The sequence below is a fragment of the Vipera ursinii genome (genome assembly GCF_947247035.1).
Source record: "Vipera ursinii genome assembly, chromosome: 6".
NCBI classification, from domain to species: domain Eukaryota; kingdom Metazoa; phylum Chordata; class Lepidosauria; order Squamata; family Viperidae; genus Vipera; species Vipera ursinii.
The window spans coordinates 61,914,259-61,935,764 of NC_139515.1; the positions used below are offsets into that span (position 1 = coordinate 61,914,259).

Here is a 21,506-nt window from a genome sequence, read left to right on the forward strand (position 1 = left end):
CAACTCCCAGAATTCCTCAGCCAGCTTTGCTGGCTGAGGAATTCTGGGAATTGAAGTCCACAAGTCATAAAAGGGCCAAGTTTGAAGACCCCTGCAATATACACTTAGAAGCCCTTCTACCGCAGTGTGTGGTTAAATGGGATTTCTCCTCCTCTGTTTACCAATTGTTTCGTCCGGGATAGTGTCTGTCAAAAATCCTACCAGTAGCAACAGAGGTTGTGACTTTTAACTCTGGCAGAGGGGGAAAAAAAATCTCTATTGTACGGTACACGTCTTTGTTTTGCAGCCTCGTTGTTGATTTGGTAGAGATGCCGTTGGCTCGTATCTGAACCTGGAAGTGAAATGTTTATTCGTAGAAGTAAGTAATCCTATAATCTCAAGATCTCTTGTTAGCCAAAGCGCGTGGCAAATATTTTTGTGCACAAATGCAGCCCTAGAGACTATGTTCCGTGGGGAAGCTTGTTGTCTATAATCGGCTCCAAACTGATATGTTTATGTAATGAAGCAGGGATCCATGACTTGACAACCCAGAATCGGATGCTGATGCCATTTGGTGATTCCCCTCCCCATACTGTATACAAGAACAGATGTTTCTTGGTAATGGGAAGACTGCTGCAACGGATTTTGCACCGCACCAGTTCTCAGAAAGCAAAAACAGGAAACATCTAATTTAGTAGTTATATCAAAAGTTCTGAAATGTGTTTCATAGTTTAGGTTTACCATTTTTTTTCCCTGCCAGGGTTAGGGTTAGGTTTTAAACAGCTATTGAAAAGTGAAGTTTGTAGGATCTTTATCTCTGGAGATTTTTAAGAGGATGAATAGCCACTTCTTGAGAACTAATAAACTTCATTGTGGTTCAGAATATAAAAAATGTGTAATTCTTTTTCAAGTTCCTTTTATTACTAAAGTAAAATATGTAGAAAAATGTATGACATATCAATATTTTGCACTCAACTACAGTCAGCATTTTTGTTTTCAGTTCCCATTTTTTAAAAATCAACACTCATATGGAAGAAAGTACAGTAAATCCACACAATATTTTCTGAAGCAGAACATAATGCCATGTTTATGAAAGTATTATATATGGGTGGATAATGGAAAAAAACAAACTTTTAGCCAAGTGATGAATCTGAAATTACTTTGGAGTTCCCAGTTTCTTAACAGAAAATGAGCAGTAAGATCTGATAAGAATGGCATGAGATATAGGATCTTTTCAGCACTTGGATAAGTATTGACTATCTTTATTCCCAAAGTAATTTTGAATGTATGTTGATAGAAATCTTTGTTCTGATGTCAGGCAGCAAGATCCCGACACAATTGTGATACACTGGCCCTTTCTCCAATAGCCATTTTACAGTAGCACCATAATGCCCTGTCAACCTCTTGGTTCCTCCTTGATCAGAAAAGGCTGGACTCATTTTATTACAACTTTATTTTAATAACATTCAATAGTTATTTTTTACACTCACAAGTGATTTTTCCCTTAAAAATCTGATTTTGCCCTGTCACAACTTGGGAGCTTCATTGTTTTATTCCTGAAAGAAGGGGTAAATTTTGCAGTTGTGTACTTGCTCAGTTCCAAAATGGCATTAGGTGAGATGCAACATCCCTGTTTTTTGTTATTTATTTTATTTATATCCCACCTTTTTTTAGGGTCCGAAAGTGGTATATATCATCCTGCCCCCTTGCTGCACAACAATGTTGTGAGGTAGGTCAGGCTGAGAGGAAAACTCAACTCAAAATTACAGTGAGCTTCTGTGGTTGTCCCCATGACAGTCCAACTCCTTAATCATTATACTAACTTGCTTTATATGTTATAGATTATAGAACACTGAAATGAGGGATAATAAGCCTGAGCTATTTATAATTATGTGTATTTATCAGTTTCAGTCAGTCCCTCACCTACTTAATCATTGAGCCAAAGGGCTTTCTGGGTATGTGTTTCAGTCATCCAAATTTATAGATATCTCTTTGCAGTTATCTAATTATGTCTGTCCAAATATGAATCTGGCACTATTCAGTTAATTAAAATAGATACATACACTTTTAGAATAAGTCACTTTCCCATTGTGCTTACTGTCAAGTTTTTTTATCTTGTAAGAGGTTCAAATGGTGCATGGGATGGGCAAGCAAACTGATTAGAGGCCAGATGCTGCAGAACTGTGCAGTTGCCACACCCAATCCTTTCCTAGTGCAGTTGTCCCATTGTGGATGACTGATGGTACTTTGAAGGGAAATGATAGAAATCCAGAGAAAACCAATCCTGCCTTTATAACGAGGCACTCACAAATCTGGACAATACAGTTGGGCAGGGAATTGCAAAAGGCAACAAAGAGACTGACAGAGTAGAAGGCGTAATAGCCACCCATTCTTATAATGGGAATATTTTATGGTAACGGGGAAGGCGGATGATGTTTTCAATTAATAGCTACACACGTGAGGAAGTTGCTCAACAAAGATGAAGGAATTCCAGTACATGAGGAAACGATCAGATTTTAAAATAGAGTGGTGTGTACAGGCAGAATCTTCTACGGAGCTCAGGAAGGATTAACTCCCATTTTATCTCCATACCAGCCACGCTCTGAAACGAGCCCGTAAAGGAATATCATAGTCAAAACGGAATTCCTGATCTCCGTGTAATGCAGGTTGGTGGCCTGAGTCCTCCAGTAGCCTGCGACAGGCAAGAATTCAGCTTAACACAGACCACCTTCCAGCGAGGAACGGCGGCTGCCTTCCCCCCCCTCCCCTCCAGCAGGCGCAGGGGTCGGCAACCTCGGCTCTTTTATGACTCGTGGACTTCAACTCCCAGAATTCCTGAGCCAGCATAGCTGGCTCAGGAATTCTGGGAGTTGAAGTCCACGAGTCATAAAAGAGCCGAGGTTGCCTACCCCTGAGCTGCAGGCGGATGGAAACTTGGACGGTCTCTGACATCAGGAGCACTGACGCTCGCGACGTAAAGGCGGCGGCGGGGCCGAGCGAGCGTTGGCGCGACGGGCCAGGACTCCGTGCAAGGCCGCGCATGCGCCGCCTGGTCGGTGGCTGTTGGTCCAAGAAGGCTTGGGGCTGCTACCTAGAAGGTGAGTAGAGAGAGCCGAGGGACGAGCGAAGTAAGCTCGCCAAAGAGGGGCGTCCTCCTTCCCGTTCCCTTCCGGCGGCGAGCCTGGTTCTTGGGGGTTTGGAAGAAGGCGGGTAAATCTCGGGGGCCGTTTGGGTAGTAGGGGAATCCTCTCCTCGGCGTTCCCCTGGCCCAGGGGTCGGCAACCTCGGCTCTTTTATGACTCGTGGACTTCAACTCCCAGAATTCCTGAGCCAGCATAGCTGGCTCAGGAATTCTGGGAGTTGAAGTCCACGAGTCATAAAAGAGCCGAGGTTGCCGACCCCTGCCCTGGCCGGTCGCCGTCCTGGCGGGTAGTGGGGAGGGGAGGGGAGGGTGTCTCGATTCGGTCCAAGTGTGCGGGCATCCAGCCCCGCCGCCGTCCTTATTTTCCTCTGGAAGGAGGGACTTTCCTGAGCTTTTCTTTGCCCACCTTGAGAAAGCGAGGGGCGCTTCGCAGGGCCTGCTGGCTCTCCCTCCCACTGCCGGTCTGGAGAGGACAAGCCAGAATTGCTGGGATTGTAAACACCAAAGCCCCCGCCCGACCTTCGCTCATTTCGCCGGGACTTTAAAACTTGGCTCTTCGATCTGTTTGGTCCAGACTGTGGGGTTCTTAATTTAACTGGGTTTTAGATTTACTCTTGGGGCTTGAATTTAATTTGTTTTAATTGTTTTTATTTTATTTTTTTTGTATTCGTGGTTTTAACTGCCCTGTAAACCGCCCTGAGTCCTATGGGAATAGGGCGGTATACAAATCCAATAAAATAAATAAAAAAAATAAATAAATAAAAGTCCCCTCCGCGGCCAGGCGCGCTTCAAACCACACGCGTTAAGGCTCTGGAGGCTTTTTTTTTTTTCTTCTGACAGCGCGTGACAGCTCGTCGTGGTAAAGGCTCCAAGTGTGTTGGTTAATTGTGAGCTTTCCCCCGAGGGTGGATCTTGGCTAGAAAAGCGCAGGCCTTGAATCTTTGTTGTGTTTCGTTCGGGAGTATTTCTGGCTTGAGAAGCCTACTGGGAGCTGTTTAAAAATTGAGGCTCCTCGCCTGCCCGCTCCGGTAATGAGCAAAATCCTATGCTTAATTGAATATTTTCTTTCTCCCATCAGGAATACAAGGACAGGCGAGGAATCTTTGCTTATTCGAAGGTGGATCAGTTGCTTTTTATTTCCCTCCTGTCTTGGGGAGAAGTAGTTTCTTCCCTGTCTTTTGATTGCTCTGTTTTGGAGGCCTTTTAAAACTCTTTCCAGAATGCAGAGATGCACTTGATGCTTTCCTCGGGGGGCCTGGTGTTGTTTATGAACAGTAAAAAGCCTGGGCTTGCTTAATTTCAGACTGTCTTTTCCTATATTGGGGAAAGAGGTAGGCCGTGGATCTTGGCTTTACAGTCATCATTAACCAAAAGAAATGGAGGAGAAGGAGCGATGTGATCAATTCAATCTGACACTCCTACGCTAAATTATCTCAAACAATTTTTCAAGGGAAAAATCAGAGAAGAAGAGAACAATATACTAGAAGCAATTTCTTCAAGTTAAGGAAACAGGAGAGTGGAAGAAGAATGGTTCAGATTTTGAAGTTGCATTTGCAGCTATCAAATAAAGATAACAATTGAAATCAACTGCAGATCTATTATTTTGCTCAAGTTGTCTATAAAGAAAAGGGCAGTTCGCTCTTTGTTTCTTTTGTACAAAAAGAACCTTCAGAAACATTATCTCCAATCTTCACATCAACACCACTTTAAAAAAATGAGTTGCGTGCCATGGAAAGGTGACAAAACAAAATCGGAATCGCCAGAAACGCCACAGGTGATGCCAGTGCGCATTTATCATGAAAAACAACGCAGAGAATTATGTGCCCTCCATGCTCTCAATAACGTCTTCCAGGACAGCAATGCCTTTACTCGAGACACATTACAGGACATTTTCCAGAGGTAGGAAAAATGGTTTTATCATATTATTGTGGAGGGTTTGCCTACATTTATTTGGTAGACTAGAGCTTTTGAATGTCTAGATTTTATAGTGATTTTCTGATGTTTTATTATTAAGCTCTTCTACCATTCAGTTCACTTTGATCTTTGTAAATTAGTCTACCTGCCTGTCTTAACTTCAGACAGAGAAGTAAAACCCAGTTAGGATTACATTACACATTTTTAATGTAAAGAATGTAATGAATGAGTCAATAAGGTAAAATTTTCTGTTAAGGGGAACCGATACCAGTTCATGATATAAAATTCACCTCTAGCTATTGAGCATTTGGTGGCCCATAATCCATTAAGCTTTTGCTGGCAAACCTAATCAGCAGGTCTGCAAGTGTTCCTGCCTTTCCTGTCCCCTTTTGACTGCAAGGGTTCCTGTCAACTGCCTAAGACATCTGACTTTGTGATTTACACATGAAAGAAAAGCTATGAAAAAAGGCAATTGTCAGTTTAATGTCTATATGCTACTAAAACTGTATTTATGATCTTTAACTGGGTGATACTGTATATCATAGAGCAACAGTTTTCAAACCAAGATAACTCAAATGGACTAACTTACAGAATATGTCCAGAATCCATGACCCCATGACTCCCAAGGAATGAAATTTGGGGAAGTTGTAGTTGCTTCAGTGCTACTGGCTGCTGCTGCACTGCTGATCTACTGCTGCAGTCACATGATCTTCATTTTCAATGTTCTGTGACAGTTTCCCAGCCAATCTCACAATCCCCTGCTCCCCCACCCAGCAGCAGCCACTTCTGAAAAGGGAAGGGAAAAGAAGAGAGAAAGGAAGATCTCTGATGCTCCCTCCCACAAGAAAACGTAATAGGAAAGCCATCAGGAAGTCAGAAGTCAGTTCAGTTCTCACTGCTTTTTTGGTCACCCTTGTTCATTCTGTTTCTCTGTTTAGGTAAGAAAATATCTCTGAAACAATGACCCTGTGGGACGCAAATTGTCTAGTTTCCTTATAAGTTTGGCTTTAACTGCTAGCATTTTTCTACACAGTAGCTATGACACTGTCACAATTCATCTCTAAAAGGAGCTGGTGATATGTCTATTTTTATATAAGTAACCTAGAAATCATCTTGATGCATGTTAAAATATAGTATCATTGAAGATTTTTTGGATAAACAAGTGTTTGAGATATTAGTCCAATCCCTTGCCTTCCTTAAAGAATTAGAAAGATAGAGAGACCATCTGCTGTCACCCAAGTGCCATTCCTGTCTCTAGGATAAACTGATACTTCCTATAGGACCCACTGAAATACTTATATGTTAAAACATCTGATTTGCATACAGAACAGTCCAGATTCTTGCAATTACTAGGTAATGCTGAGAAGAACTTCAGCTATCCATCTGAACTTTTCTGCCAGTCAGTACTGAACTAGATGAACCATTGGTTGGATAAGGCTACTCTCCATGTTTTACATTTGATACCAATCTCTAAAGTATTAATGGATAATTTTTATCGAAAATTGTAACTGTAGATTGGCTTGAGTTGAACAGCTATTTACAAACTTCATTTTTCAAACACTGCTTTATGGCTAGATTTCTTTGTACATTTATAAGAAATAATGTAAATGCATAAAATCATGCTTTATATTTTGAAATATGGTAAGTCATTAAAATGAAAACTATAATGCACTTGATTCAATAGCTCCTTACACTGTTTATACAATGAAAGTTTTACCTTATCTGGGCTTTACAAGACTCATTAAGAAGCAATGCATTAAAAGTTAATTCTTGTGACTTAAGGAATTTTGAATGATAAACTTAGTGAAGTTTATCACTGGTGCGAGTGGGACAGGCTTCTCCCATCAGGGAGAGACAACTTCTCAGATACCCTAGACCCATGCCATTTAGGGCTTTAAAAATAACAGCATCTTGAATTGCATCCAGAAGCAAACTGGTTATAATACATTTCACACAATAAAGGAGTTACATATGCAGGCCTAGGAGTTATGCTGCTGCATTCCGGATTAGCTGCAACCTCCAAATATTCTTCAAGGGTAGCCCCGTGTAAAGGGTGTTGCAGTTATCTAACTGAGTTATGACTAGGACATGAGTGACCATGTGCACAACCTTGCAGTCCAGATAAGATAATCTTTATTGTCATTTATTTTACTGTGGGCACAACGGCACACATCAAAAATGAAATTTAGTTGCCCGCTGTCAAAGTGAAACATACATGACACACATTTAAACATACTATATACAACATATGTATAGACCCACACCCCTACGTATACATAACAAATATTAAATACTGTCCATCTTGAATATATAACGGAAGGAGGAAGCTTGAGAGTTCACAAGGTTAATGTTGTATGGAATGAAACTATGGCTAAGTGCACAACTGGTATACAACATGAAGTTGAGCAAATGCCCTCTAACCATGATTGCCACCTACTCTTTGAGCAAAAGTTGTGAGTCCAGGAGGACGCCCAAGTTGCACACTGGATCTGTCTGGGGAATGCAACCCCATCCATAACAATTTTATGATCTTTCTTGCAACAATTGTTAAGTGAATCTTGCTTCCCCATTGACTATTAGATCATGCCTCCAAAAGCTAGGATTTTCTTTTTTTCCTAAAATGTTTTTAAAAGTGTTGTATGCTAAAGTCTTTGTTACAGTCATGATATTTATTTAACATATTCCTGTTTTAAGATAATTTGCAATCTTGTGTTGCAGGTTCTGTAATATTTTCTGTGTGTTAGCAGTATTTTTTCAAGAAATACTTGAAAATAGTAAAAATACAGACTTATTAATTCATACATGGCAAGAATGTGGAGAGAACAATGCAAAGGTTTGGTCTGCAAGTGCATATTTAAAATGTACCTTTATTCAACCTAGCTACCTAAGTACCTCTTTCATATGATTTGGGATAGCAAAATCTTTGTTTCAAGCACTGCTACTCCGCAAGGTAATGTCTAGAAGGGTCTTCCCTAATTTTATCTTTACAGAAAATAGCTTTGTGTAACTTGGTCTGTGTGTGTGTAACTGGTTTAAGGTAATCTAGTGAACTCTGTGGTCAAATGGGAACTTGAACCGAGTCTCCACATGATGGCTGAACTGGAGAGAAATCTGCTTTTTAACTAGCTAGTCATTCCTCCATTATCAGTTAAGAAAACTCTTCACGTATGAGTCATTAGGATATGGAGAAAGTCTCTGCCTTAGGAAATAAACTCTACAGGAGGAAAACAAACCAGTTGTTGAAGTTTTTGTAACCTTATTCTGGCTTCTTTCAATAAATCTTTGTAAAGGTTTTTATTGGAAAAATCATGCTTTCTGTGAGATGAGACAGCCAAGAGCTTGACAAGTCAGCACCTTAATTATAGTACATTGTCTCACTGTTTCTGTTTATTTGTATTATTTGTTTCATGACCAGGCTATCTCCCAACACCATGGTGACACCACACAAGAAAAGTATGCTGGGGAATGGGAACTATGATGTGAATGTCATCATGGCAGCTCTTCAGACCAAAGGTTATGAAGCAGTTTGGTGGGATAAGCGCAGGTAAAGTAATCCAGAGTACAAATTTATTGCCATTAGGGATGGCTGATTTAAAAGGAAGTAAAAAAGTATTTTTTTCCTTCTTTCCTTGTTCAGGGATGTTAACGTGATTGCCCTTTCCAATGTCATGGGTTTCATAATAAATCTGCCGTCAAGCCTCTGCTGGGGACCACTGAAACTTCCTCTTAAACGGCAGCATTGGATCTGTGTCCGGGAGGTGGGAGGAAACTACTATAACCTTGACTCCAAACTAAAGGTTCCTGAATGGATTGGTGGTGAAAGTGAGCTCAGGTAGGTTGTCTTTGTTAATCTGTGACCTGAGTGCTATCATCCGCATACACTGTGAATTTATCATCTGAATAACATTGTTTGGCTTTAGGCCAGCGGTGTCAAACTCAATTTCATTGAGGGCCGCATCAGCATTGCGGTTGCCCTCAGGGGGCCAGGTGGGTATGGCCACGGTGGGCGTGGCCTACTGGGTGGGCGTGGCTAGAGTGCGTATGGCCTACTGGGTGGGCATGGCCAGCTCTACATCATTCGCATCAAGGGTGCCTATGGGGGCCTGGGCAGGAGTGGGACAGATCTGAGGGTCTCTGGCAGAAGGAGGGTCTCTGGGCCAAGGCAGTGGGGGCCGTTCCCTCACTGTTTCCAGGATGGTTTCGTGGGCCACATAAAACCACTTTGCGGGCTGGATCTGGCCCCCGGGCCTTGTGTTTGACATGTCTGCTTTAGGCAATGAAATCTCTCTTCCCTCTCCCCATTAACTCCTCCAAATTAATGAAATGTTCCAACAAAGGAAATTGTCTCACTTTGGATTCATATCTTTACATGTCAACATAATAAAATAGCTACATTTTGTGTAACTATTTTCACTGCTTATGGCAGATAAAAGTTTTGAACTGAGATACCCAGTTGTTTGGAAATAGTATCAGTTGCCGAATTCAGTGGATTACATTTGAGTTAAAATTTGTACAACTCACTAAACTATCTAATGCCAAGATCAAGCCACTAGCAGCAGTTAGATTTTAGGCAAGTTAGCATACTAGTTGCTTTGGCCTTCAGCAAATCCAAACCACAGCTTTGCTATTGTTGATGTGTTTAAAATAGTTTGTTCTCAGGACTATGGAAGGAAATCGCCCATCTCAAAGCATTTGTTTCAAGTAGCAGCTGCTGAATCCAATAAAGTTCCAAAAGCAGTGTATGAAGAGCGTGCACTGTTTTCAATGCATGAATCAAAGAAATCAAAGAAGAAATAGACTTCTTTGATTATTAATTTATGACTTCTCCCAATAGCACAGGCAATGTGTATTTTTACAGTGACATTCTATAAAGCTCAACAGAGTAACATAGCTTTTATGCTTAATGTCTATGGAGATTCTGTCATCCAGGTCATAGTTATCCCAAAGGTGCTTTTTCACATGGCCTTGTGAAAAATCACCTTTGGGATAACTTTTATGCTTCATTACCCATAAACTCAACAGTATGAGCAAGCTATTTTTGAAGTAAAATGCACACTGCTGTATTTGATAATCTGCATAGAGAACAATATCATATATCATATTGCAACTCTTCAATTCTTATTCACTATAGAAATTTAAGAATAGCACAAACTTACCAATGGACAGCAGTCCTGTTCTTCTATTTAAAATGATTCTGTCTCTGAATATCTTAGTGTTCTCTTCCATTACCACTTTATTCCATTAACTAGCTCCAGTAAATCCAGCAAAAATGTTATCTATGCCTCAATTCATAGATTACTACACTTTCTCCAAGTCTCTATAACTGGAGAATGTAATAAAAAAAGCAACAGGTAGGAGAGTGGAACTTTTCAGAATAGTTTGCGTATTCCTAACACTCAGCTGTTTACAAAAATTCCAAAATATTCTCAAACTTCATTTGTGCTTTCTTTTTATTTCCACAGGAAGTTTTTAAGAAACCAGCTGCAAGGAAAGAACTGTGAACTTCTGCTGGTAGTACCTGAGGAGGTAGAAGTACATCACAGTTGGAGAGTTGATGCATGACCTGCAAAATATCATATCTTTGCACTACAGTACTGGTCCTTCTCCTTTCCAACTTCTAATGTCCTGTGATATGGATAATGAGCACTGTTCTCTCCCCAGGAACTTTCCATTATGAAGGTGCAATAAGGCAGTCACAAGGTAGTCAGGGCCAAACCAGATTATTGAAGCTGGATTTAGGGAAAGAGATAGAAGCCAGTTTTGCATTCTTTCATTGTAATGCATAATGAATTGGGAAAGGGGTATTGGAATCCTCTCCATTAAATTCTGATTCACTTTCTTACCCCATTATCCTAAAATACTTTATATTGAATTGTACACTACTGTCTCCAGGAGTCTCTATATTAGGATGGTTTGTCTCTCCTTCAGGGGAGGTTTGAGGCCAGGCATGTTCCCTTCATATCTACAACTCCCTTCTCTACCAAACTTATGTTGAAGAAATTTGCAAACAGTATGGGTCTCTCAGGAAATTTTAGATACTCTTAGCAATGGTATGGTGCTTGTGGATTCCCTTTTTAAATAGCAATTGTGCCAAGAGTTAGGGGACATATTGACAAAATGGGACCATAATTCTGGAACTCCTATTGGACTTTGGGGTTTTTCTTTGTCATACTTGACATTTTTGTTGATTTGAGAATGAAAGAGTGAATAATTTGGGGAGATAATTGATGCTTATTTTTCAAAAACCTCAAATATTTTTGGTTAGTAGGTCAGGTACAGCCTCTTTATTTATCTTGTCTGTCCTGTAATTCAGGGAAGTAATTCACCGAGCAGGGAATATATCAACAGACATCTTAAGGATGAAATCATGACATAAAAGGAAATTATAGCCAAGTTTTTGTAAGGTAGAACATTGTTGAAAAGGCAAATGTTAATTTTGCAAGCTATTGTGGGGGAAAAAATCTAAGGATTAGATTTTTGTTCCTATTTCAGCTGATAATAGCTGAGGTTAAAAAGTTTCTAGGAAAGTTTGATGCGGGTAGATGAAGACCATTTAAAACAGGTAAGCTGAGTTACATTCTTCCATTCCATATGGCAGGAAAACATAATCTTCTCTTTCCCACTAAATTACGGTAGTAAAAGAGCTGAAGATTGGCAGGAACCTTAATAGTTTTCCCTTTCACTTCATCTAATGTGCCTCATTTATTTTTGTCAGTTTACCCTGCTGTATTTTTCATTAAGTGTCATTTACGTTAGTACTGATACATCAATAGAGCTTGTTTCCACCATCATCCTGGTAAGGTAAGGGCAAAAGTAACTCGTGACTGTAGAGGATGCCTTTTGCTTTCTAATCTGAGTGAAAGCGAGATAGACACCTTTCAATTTTGTACTTGAACTCTCCTTTCAATCAAATACTTTGAGGATGACAATGAGATGAAGACGAATCTTGTTTATGATGCCTGGATAATTTGCAGCCATATACTGGGAAACTGAATTGACTCTTCTCTGCATGTACTACAGTCCAAACAAAATACTTCTAGTTTAATAGAAGCACTTTTTTCTTCTGGACTATACATTCCAGTAGTAAAACCAGCTGACATTTTTACATATTACGTTTTTCATAAGCAGAACATTAGGCCTGAAGTTCTACTTCTGACTTGAAGCCGTTTTTCTCATGAATTTTTAAAATATCAGCAGTAAAGATGATTCTTTATGCTGACTAAAACAGCACTTTGGAGAGACCCTGTTTGCATGGAAGCCAATGGACCAGTGCATAATATACAAATATCTTTTTAAAAGTAAAGCTATTTCTTTCCTCTCAGTATATTGATGTCATTGTTCTGCCCATAAGGAAAGTGGTGTGATTCAGCAGCTCAGGAAAAGGGAACATGTAATCATACACACTTCAGAACCAGAATTATGGCACGAGGAGAATAATCAGCCCAGTCCATTTGCTTGGGAATAGAAAAGCTCATGACTGTTTTCTTGCTTGTTTGGTTTTGTTATAGCTTTGTCTTGGGTTTGTTTACAGAGATGTATTTTGTTTAACCAAATATTAAAAATGAGAAAACCTTTCCCAATGTGCTAATACTTGTGTGAAATTGAGCTGCTGTTTGTAAAAGGTGGAAAAATTGTGCATCTCATAAATTGACTATAACTTTCCTCACCAGTCTTTTAAGATATTCCACCAGTGAAAAGTTCAGAAGCACACATTATTTTATAACTCTGAAATTGGCCTAATAAAGTTATTGCCTTACTAAGGATTTAAGATTTTTTTCCCCTATGACCAGCTCAACTATCTCAATTTTTTATGAAGCTATTGAAGACTTAAAACTCTGCTAGTAGCCTTTTAATGTCCAGTTTGAAAATGTGGCTCAACAGAGAAAACAATTGCCCATGTGGTCAACTTTTTATCGTAACATGCAATTAAACAGAAACTGTATAGCCACTAAGCTGAAATAATATAGAAAACATTCCATAATTGCACTCTATTTATTACAAAAGGGCTGTTGCAGACTTCAAAATTGGTGAAAATGACTTAAGATTCCCTCAGCATTGAAACAACAGTGAAATTTAGTGTGCACCAGATTGTTCCATTGTACTTGTAGCATGTTTACTTCATTTTTTGCTGTTTCTATTCTAAAATCCATCCTTGGTATATCAGGAGAGAAACACAGGACTATATAGACAAACATTGCTAACTAAATTTGGCCAGAATCTGGCATGTCCTGAGGTGATTTCCTAGAAATAAAGATATCAAAATAAAAGCTTCCAAAGTTCTTGTTAATTGCTTGGATCATCAGCTGAGGGAAGGAATAAAAAAAAAATCATGACTGCCTAAGGATTAAAGAAGAGGTCAGTTTCATTAAATACATATTGGGGTTTGCCTCCATCATGAACAGATGTCCAAGAAAAGAAAAAAAACCCTGCCTAATAATTTCAGTATTTCCTTCCATAATATGGCTCCAGTGATTGGATTAAATCTTGCCAGGAAGAGAAGGCAGAGCACCTGACATTCCTCCAGAAAGTCCTGTATTTGGTCCTAATAAAATCTGTAAGAAATAAGAACACGTCAAAATGATTGAAATGCCAAACATTCAAATTTCTGCAAAATAATTGAAAGAATTTCTATTTCAAATGTCATAAACCCAACAATTATTTTGCATCATTTTACCCATAAAAATACAAATGTAGCATTTCTGTTTGCAATCTGTTACTACAAAAATACAATTAATGGTTTATAGGATTATCAGATTTACTGTATATGAAGCAACATTTGCAAATGCACTCATGTTTTTGATCCTGCAGTGTCCCAATACCTTACTGTGCTAAATCTTAATATTCTGGTTAAGTATGAGACCTGGAAAGATTGTTCTGACAAAAATTCATTTAAATCTTTGGTTTTCTCAGAAAGTGGCTGCTATTGTTCAATTTCCTATTTTATCAGATTGGCTTTATTTTTGTATTTTAAAATATGTAAATAATCCTGTTCATATTCTCAAGACTGGTGTATGAATCCAAGTAATTATAATATTTCAGCAAGAGAGGGAAATTAACAATCAGAAATAAATTTATTCATCCCTGAAAGAAAGCAATGTGTTTACAAAAATGACATGATGAAATAACATATTTACTATGTAAGAAAGGAGTCAGAAACTTGAAGTTGTTTTTCTGAAAGCACTTACAATAGAATATTACAGCAGCCATACCGGTCACCCTAAAATGTGCTCCTTCCAGCTGAGAATTATGGCCTCTAGTATAAAGGCTAAAAGATAACTATTACATCCAGCAATAACTGGAACAATAAGTAGACTTCACTGTGATAAAAGTGCGCACATTTATTAATGTGAATTACTACATATATTAATGAGGTTACATTGTTGATACTACTGTGGGTGAATATTTTAAAGGGATGGTATACACACACACACACAGTATATAGATATTATCTTTTAGTCAGCTTTGACTTGTGCCAGCTACATGGACAATTCCGTTTTCTTGGCAATTGTTTCAAAAATGGTGATGAGCTAACAGGCTAAATAGCTGCAGTCTTAATTTTTTTGGTATCCTAGTACTGCCAGCAGCTGTTAGGATTTTAGAATACTAGATTAAAGCCATTAAGTCTGGATTGATGCCAGCCATGAAAGTCTGCAGCAGCATATTTTTAGTAATAATTTGCCATTTCATTTTTCTTATGGCTGAGAGGGCAATTGGCCAAAGTCACCTAGCTGCTTTCTGTATCAAAGGTAGGATTAGTTTCCTGGCTTCTGGTCCAATGTATTTAACTATTACGCTACAACTAACTCTCGTGGTTAACAGATAGATATACAAAACTTTAACCAATCTTATGTTTTCCAAATGTGTTGGACTAATAATGTCCAGAATTCCAAGCCAATACTGCACATGAATGAAAAACTGGAGAAGTATAGAAGCTGAATTACAGATGAAAAATTACATTAAATAAAATGTAGCTTTCCAATGAGTCTCTTTATAATTTCTTGATGGGTTGGCGAATGAAGGATAGATGAAGTTCACAGACAAAAGGAAGATTAGATTCATTAAATTAGAGCTATAAGAGACAGTATTCACCTGTCTTTGTTGTAACTGTTGCTGCTGCTCCATTTGCAGTTTCTCAGTTTCAAAAACAACAGGAAGAACTAGGATCATGAAAGAAGTGGTCCCAATCCATAAAGCTGCCCTTGAGAATCTTTGGGAAGATGTAAAAAAGAAGTATATTCTTACTCATGCTGAGATGGAAAGTAGCTACTCTACAGATTTCAGATGTAGTATGTACCCATTTCACATCAAAAGATTCATATACAAACTACATATTCATAACAATTTGAAAAATCAATTTTTTAAAATTGCCAATATGCCATTTAGGCCTACCATAAAGCATAAATATATATTAATTTCACCCAATCTTTGATCTTATACATACCGTAATTAAAACTAATGTTTTCATACTGTAATGGATTTTTAAAATTCTTACTGTTTGTGGAACAAGTTGTTACCATAAGATTGGTACTCTTTAACAGGGATGAACAGCACTTAGGATTTGATTTCCAAAAGGTACTTCAAACACATAGCAGCATGTACATAAAACATGTCTGCAATGTTTTAAAGCAGCTATAACTTTTTTTTATGGGATTGCAAATTATCCTCCATTTTTCATGATTATAGGAAAGCACTTTTTGAAGATTGAATGCAAAATAATATACACTCTTCCTTTTATAAAGAATATAGCAGCATTTTTATTTTAATCTGCAATCTAGCCACCAAAGATTATAGGATACCTTTCCTAAAAAGAAATATGGAATAAAATCCAAGTTTAGAAAATCCAAGTATAAAAAAGCTGTTATAAGTGAGATAGACGTGTCAGAGAGAGAGAGATACAGGAAATTGCTGTGGTTTAATAGGTGCATTGTACACAAATGTGAAATATATTTATATACTGCCTTTTCTTTAAGGCTTCAAGGTTTTATATGTAGAACCCACTCCTCCATTTTCCCCCCGACAACAACTATCCCATGAGTTATCTTGGGCTCCTTTAGTCATACTACTGAACTTCAGCAAGACCAGAAAGGCTGTAATATATAGCTACCTTACTATCCAAAAATATTTGAATAGTGTTATTTCATTACATTCAGGTAAAAAAAGCATTCTCTAACGGAACATTTTTGGGAGGAATATCTAGAAATTTAACTATAATTTATGAGATAGTGATATTTGGCTTCTGTTTAATTATATAGCTTTTTTCTACATACATGAATATTTTGTGTTTAATTTAATTTTGTGTTAAAAACAAAGACTTCAATATATTTAATAATGAAACTTTATTGACTAGAATATTAATAAATATACCTATGCTGAACACAATCACATAATTTACTACAATTTATGAGGTTCTAAGTCCATCTCTCCATCACAACTTCAGTGACGCCACGCTAGCATCTCAATCATAATTAACAGTCAAGGCTGTCTGGGATCTCTTATCAGCTTTTGATACCATCAGTCAGGTATCTTTCTGCATCAGTTTCAAAAAAACTCCTCAAGCAGACTCAATCCTTATTTGGTTTGCATTTTTGTTACTTTATTTATTTGTATCCTATCCTGCCTTTATTTTTACAAATAGCTCAAGGCAGTGAACATATCCAGCACACATTCCTCTCCCTATTTGCCCCACAATAGCAACCCTGTCAGCTGGGCTAGGCTGAAAGAATGACTGGCCCAAAGGCACTCAGCTGGCTTTCATACTGTTAAGACGGGACTTGAACTTATGGTCTGCTGCTTTCCAGCCAGGTATCTTAACCAATAGACCAACTATTATTACAGGGAATAACCTGCTATATTACATGCTGTAAGTTTTATTCTTAGCTTTATCTGAACTGCTTAAATGGAACAGATTGTAGCCACATGCTGAAGAAACGTCTCTCCAGCCAATTGGGATGCCTGAAACAGGTTCTGTGTTCCTTTTGCAATAATGGCATACAATAGTAGTAGATTACTAAATCATTCAGGACATCTCAACGTCTTTGGACTAGCGACTAGTATCTCTACTTTCCCATTTCCTTATCTCACCTGTACATTTTCTGAGCTACAGAAAGGGACACATCGAAGGTAGCTCCAGCTGCCGATCGAAGGCTCTCCGGAAACATCTCTGTCAGACCCCAAAGTCTCTCTGCCAGGGTCTCGTCCAGCTGCAACAAGGCGAGAAAAAAACGAAAACTAGGAGCCTGCCTGAGCCTCCAGCCCAGGGGTCTTCAAACTTGGCCCTTTTATGACTTGTGGACTTCAACTCCCAGAATTCCTCAGCCAGCTTTGCTGGCTGAGGAATTCTGGGAGTTGAAGTCCACAAGTCATAAAAGGGCCAAGTTTGAAGACCCCCTGCTCCAGCCTGTTCTCCCTACCTGACGTTGAAGACGTGTGGGCTCAATCACTGGGATCACGACTATTCAGGCGTCCCTCCGAGGAGACCCTCTTCCAAAGCACCGGGAGCGCACGGCGCCCTGACAAACACCTTCCAACTAACCTCGTGGGAGCCCCGGCCGTCTCGGCACGCTCTGTCCCGCCCCCAGGAGAGGTCAAGTCTCGCACGGCTTGGCATTCTGCCTACACCCTGTACGGAGTTCCGCGGCCACGACCCGCTCACCTCGTCATCCTCCTCCTCTGTATCCTCTTCCAGCTCCTCCGTTTTGCCAGCGCCTCCCTTGGCTGGCAGCAGGTCTTCGGGAGACAGCGGCGTCGAGGCGGCCATGACTGCAACCGAGAGAGTAACGAGCGCTGAGGTCCCGCAGCGGCTAGCTAGACCGTTACCGGAAGTTCAGATCTAGAGGCTGATAGCCCCGCGGCCCTTCTGTAATTGCACAGCGACGCATAGCGCACGGGAGGAGCAAGTGAAAGTAGCGTGAGGGCTTAGCCCTGCGTTTCTCAAGCTCGGTAATTTGTGGAGGCGTGGACTCCTCTTCAAAGTTACTGAGGTTAAAAATAATGGCCTAGACCAAGGGTAGGCAACCTCGGCTCTTTTATGACTCATGGACTTCAACTCCCAGAATTCCTGAGCCAGCATAGCTGGCTCAGGAATTCTGGGAGTTGAAGTCCATGAGTCATAAAAGAGCCGAGGTTGCCTACCCCTGGCCTAGACCTAGAGCAGGGTTTTTCAACCTTTTCACCCATTGTACCACTTTTAGGATAAGGCAACATCCGAGTACCACCAGTCGCCTAGCAAGGTGTAAAAACATGATGACCCCCCCCCCTCCCAAAAAAGAAAAAAGTGATGAAGTACAGGTAGTCCTCAACTTACAACAGTTCGCTTAGTGACTGTTTGAAGTTACATTGGCACTGAAAAAAGTGCCCCTCAAGCCATAGCTGAGCAAGACACCTGCCTGCCTGCCCGGCAGTGCTCTTCTTCCTGGCTGAGGTTTTCATTGTTGTGAGCATTTCTGTTGAGGACTGGCAGCGGGGGTGGGGTGGGGGGTGTTTGGTTTTTATTCCCCCCCCTCCTGCTGGGTGGTTGCAGCAGCTTTTGGTCACTTCACATGACCCTGGGACACTGTGACCGTCATAAATACGAATCAGTTGCCAAGCATCTGAATGTAAATCACAAGATCCTGGAGATGCTGCAACATTCCAGCTGATCGGTGTTTCTTCTTGGCTCAGTGGAGCGCCAGAATCAGCATCAAACTCCAGCGGGAGCCTGGTGCTGATCCTGGCGCTTCCACTGAGCCCTGACAGCCCTGCAGCTCCAGCTGTCTGTTGCTCAGGCTTGTGCGGTGCTGCCACCTGTTCAGCTCATTCCCCTCCCCCGCTACCACTTTTCTAGGATGGTTGCGTACCACCTGCCAGGTGCCAATGTACCACAGGTGGTATCCGTACCACTGGTTGAAAAGCCCTGGCCTAGAGCAGGGATTTTCAACCGGTGGTAGGCGGCACCTGCGTGATCTAGACAAGTGGGGTGGGGGTTGGAATGAGCTGAAATGGCTGCAGCGCCGGCACAGGCCTGGGAGATAGTCAGTTGGAGCTACAGGGTTGCCAAGGCTCTGCTGAGGGGCCAGGATCAGGGCACTTGGCTCCCGTTGATAGGCACTTCCCGCTGCTATCACCGGGAGCAGCGGACAGGCCTTGGGGTGAGAGTCAGTTGGAGCTGCAGGGCTGTCAAGGCCAGATCCAGTTGATCAGCACTATATACGTTGGCCAGCCATGGGTGACCGCATGGGGGAGTGAGGCTAGGGTAGTTTCCGACAGCCAGAGCTCTTCCTGAGTGGCGCACCTATAAGAGAAAAGGGGGGGGAGAGAGGATATAAAAGGTTTTGGCAGGAGAGGCTTCTGTGAGACAAGCAAAGGGATCCACGAAGTAACAGAGACTGTGGAAAAAGACCCCAGCAGACAGTGGAGGAAGGAAAGAGGAAGAAGGGCTGACTAGTCACCTGACTACAAGGTAGCGTTACATATTGATAAATATAAATTTGTCATGTTTGTCAGTGCAGAGGGAAAGTGATTCAGCAAAGGAACCACCACCAAAGATATTAAAACCAGCACCAAACTGAAAATACAGTGAAAATTATTTGAAGTTTAGATTTTATTTCATGGAAGAAAATGATCAGCAATTGCCTGTTTGTGTTATCTGCAATGACGTACTATCCAAAGCATTTCATGAAGCCTTGTTTGCTGCAGACATTTAACAAAAAAAAACCCTAAAGAGCACACTGAAAAGCCAGTAGTATTGTTCTTGAAGAAGCGAGACGAATTTATAAAATGCCATGCTGCTTTCATGAAGTCCACAACCATCTCGAAAAAATGTCTGGAAGCATCTTATGTCTATCAATTGTCCTTGATAGCAGCTAAAAGAAATCAGCCTCACACAATCACTGAAGTCATGGTTTCCTCTGTCATTGCAATTCTTCAATTCTCTTTGATGAAAAAATGGCTGTTATTCGTAATATTCCATCTTCTAACAACACCGTCCAAAGACAAATACAAGGTATGGCCACAGACATTACTCAGCAAGCAGTGGAAACGATCACAGCAACAGAAAAGTTTGCATTTTAATTGGATGAAAGTATTGACATCACCAGTGAAGTGCAATTAATTGTCCTTGTGCGTGTTCCTGATTCGGGCTATATACTGGAACATGTATTATTTTGTCTTCCACTACCAGGCAGAATGACTGGGGAAGAAGTATTTACAATAATTGACAATTTTTTCAGTGGACATGGAATATTATGGACTTGGTGTGTAGCAATTTGCTCCGATGGTGCAGCAGCTATTACAGGAAGAGCTTCGGTCACGATAACACGAGCTAAGACAAGAAACAGTTCTATTATTTCAAATCACTGCATCTTGCATAGACATGCACTTGCTTCTAAACAGATGAGTCCATACTATGGCCAAAAGACTGATATTGCAGCATTGGACAGATGAACTCATGGCCCCTTTGACTCAATGGATTGAAGACTCCGGCTGCCTATGAACAGATTCTTTCTAAATGTAGCCTTTGCATATGTTATGGACAAATATAATGAAATTGGAACTCATTTATACAGAATACAGTTGTTTAAAAAAGTCATATAAATTTTATCAGAAATATATACATCTTAAATATTTGTATTAGACAAGTGTATGATTGTATGGGATTTGTTGTAATTTTTTTGTTACAGCATTTTGCGATTTTTTTTCTTTTTGATGATGTATATACCACTATCATTTTTGTTTTGTTCTTTGTTAATTTTAAAATAAGAAAAATAATTTTAAAAAGTATTTATTATGTGATGAATTAAGGATCCAAAATAAGAATTGACTATTCTGTGTGAAGATCGAAGAAAATCAAAGATAGGTATATAAAAAATGTTCTTGCAATTTACAGGTAAATTATTGTAGTTATAAGGCAACCCTAATGAATTTTGTTGAATTATAGAATAAGCCATTTTGAGATGAATGTGTTACGTCATTTAAGTATCTGTGAGCAAGTGACTAATCTATTAAAACAGATCCCACAACATTTTTTTTAGCTTTTAAGGTTCCTCAAGATGTCCTTTTTCTGATTTAAACATTATCTTACTGATGGCTTTCTATATATGTTCAGGGAAAGTGCAGAGGCATTTGTGATGCCTCCTATAACACAGGAACTACATGAAAACATATGGTGTGCTATCTATTTTGTCTGCCATATACCAAGTCATTGGCAGAAACTACAATCCAGAGGTATTTTGCAATCTAAACATTAAGACTCCTAGATGCCAAGGCATACACGGATAATGAACCTAAAGTACATTAAAGAAAGATAATGGCTTATTTTAGACACAACATGAGTCCAGGCAACCAGTTCCTCTATTTGTATGAAGCAAAAAGAGGCTATGTTGCTATGGTAGTTCACACTTAACCCCTTTCAATCAAGACAGCATTTATAATTTAAAGTTGACTTTCAGTCCTGCCTTGTTTAGAAGCAATTTACCATGTTTTCAGTTTTATGAAT

General features: G+C 39.8%; 2 protein-coding genes across 2 annotated transcripts; one reads left to right on the plus strand and one right to left on the minus strand.

Moving 5' to 3' along the window:
- The first annotated feature begins 2,846 nt into the window (after positions 1-2,846).
- JOSD1 (Josephin domain containing 1) lies at positions 2,847-12,610 on the plus strand. Its single transcript, XM_083365787.1, has 5 exons — positions 2,847-3,077; positions 4,200-5,020; positions 8,451-8,579; positions 8,673-8,867; positions 10,498-12,610. Exons 2-5 carry the CDS (start codon positions 4,836-4,838, stop codon positions 10,595-10,597), a joined length of 609 nt encoding a protein of 202 aa, XP_083221913.1. The 5' UTR covers positions 2,847-3,077; positions 4,200-4,835; the 3' UTR covers positions 10,598-12,610.
- Positions 12,611-13,013: 403 nt separating this feature from the next.
- TOMM22 (translocase of outer mitochondrial membrane 22) lies at positions 13,014-17,812 on the minus strand. The gene is made up of 4 exons (XM_083365793.1): positions 17,688-17,812; positions 17,117-17,235; positions 15,125-15,242; positions 13,014-13,587 (listed from the first exon to the last, which is right to left on the minus strand). Exons 1-4 carry the CDS (start codon positions 17,790-17,792, stop codon positions 13,513-13,515), a joined length of 417 nt encoding a protein of 138 aa, XP_083221919.1. The 5' UTR covers positions 17,793-17,812; the 3' UTR covers positions 13,014-13,512.
- Between the last annotated feature and the right edge of the window lie 3,694 nt (positions 17,813-21,506).

Coding starts and splice junctions, on each gene's coding strand:
- JOSD1 (XM_083365787.1), top strand. CDS start 4,836: ATGAGTTGCGTGCCATGGAAAGGTGACAAAACAAAATCGGAATCGCCA. Junction 5,021..8,450: donor TTACAGGACATTTTCCAGAG/GTAGGAAAAATG, acceptor TTTCATGACCAG/GCTATCTCCCAACACCATGG. Junction 8,580..8,672: donor GTTTGGTGGGATAAGCGCAG/GTAAAGTAATCC, acceptor TTCCTTGTTCAG/GGATGTTAACGTGATTGCCC.
- TOMM22 (XM_083365793.1), bottom strand. CDS start 17,792: ATGGCCGCCTCGACGCCGCTGTCTCCCGAAGACCTGCTGCCAGCCAAG. Junction 17,236..17,687: donor CAGAGGAGGAGGATGACGAG/GTGAGCGGGTCG, acceptor GCCTTGTTGCAG/CTGGACGAGACCCTGGCAGA. Junction 13,588..15,124: donor AACAGTTACAACAAAGACAG/GTGAATACTGTC, acceptor TATTTCTTACAG/ATTTTATTAGGACCAAATAC.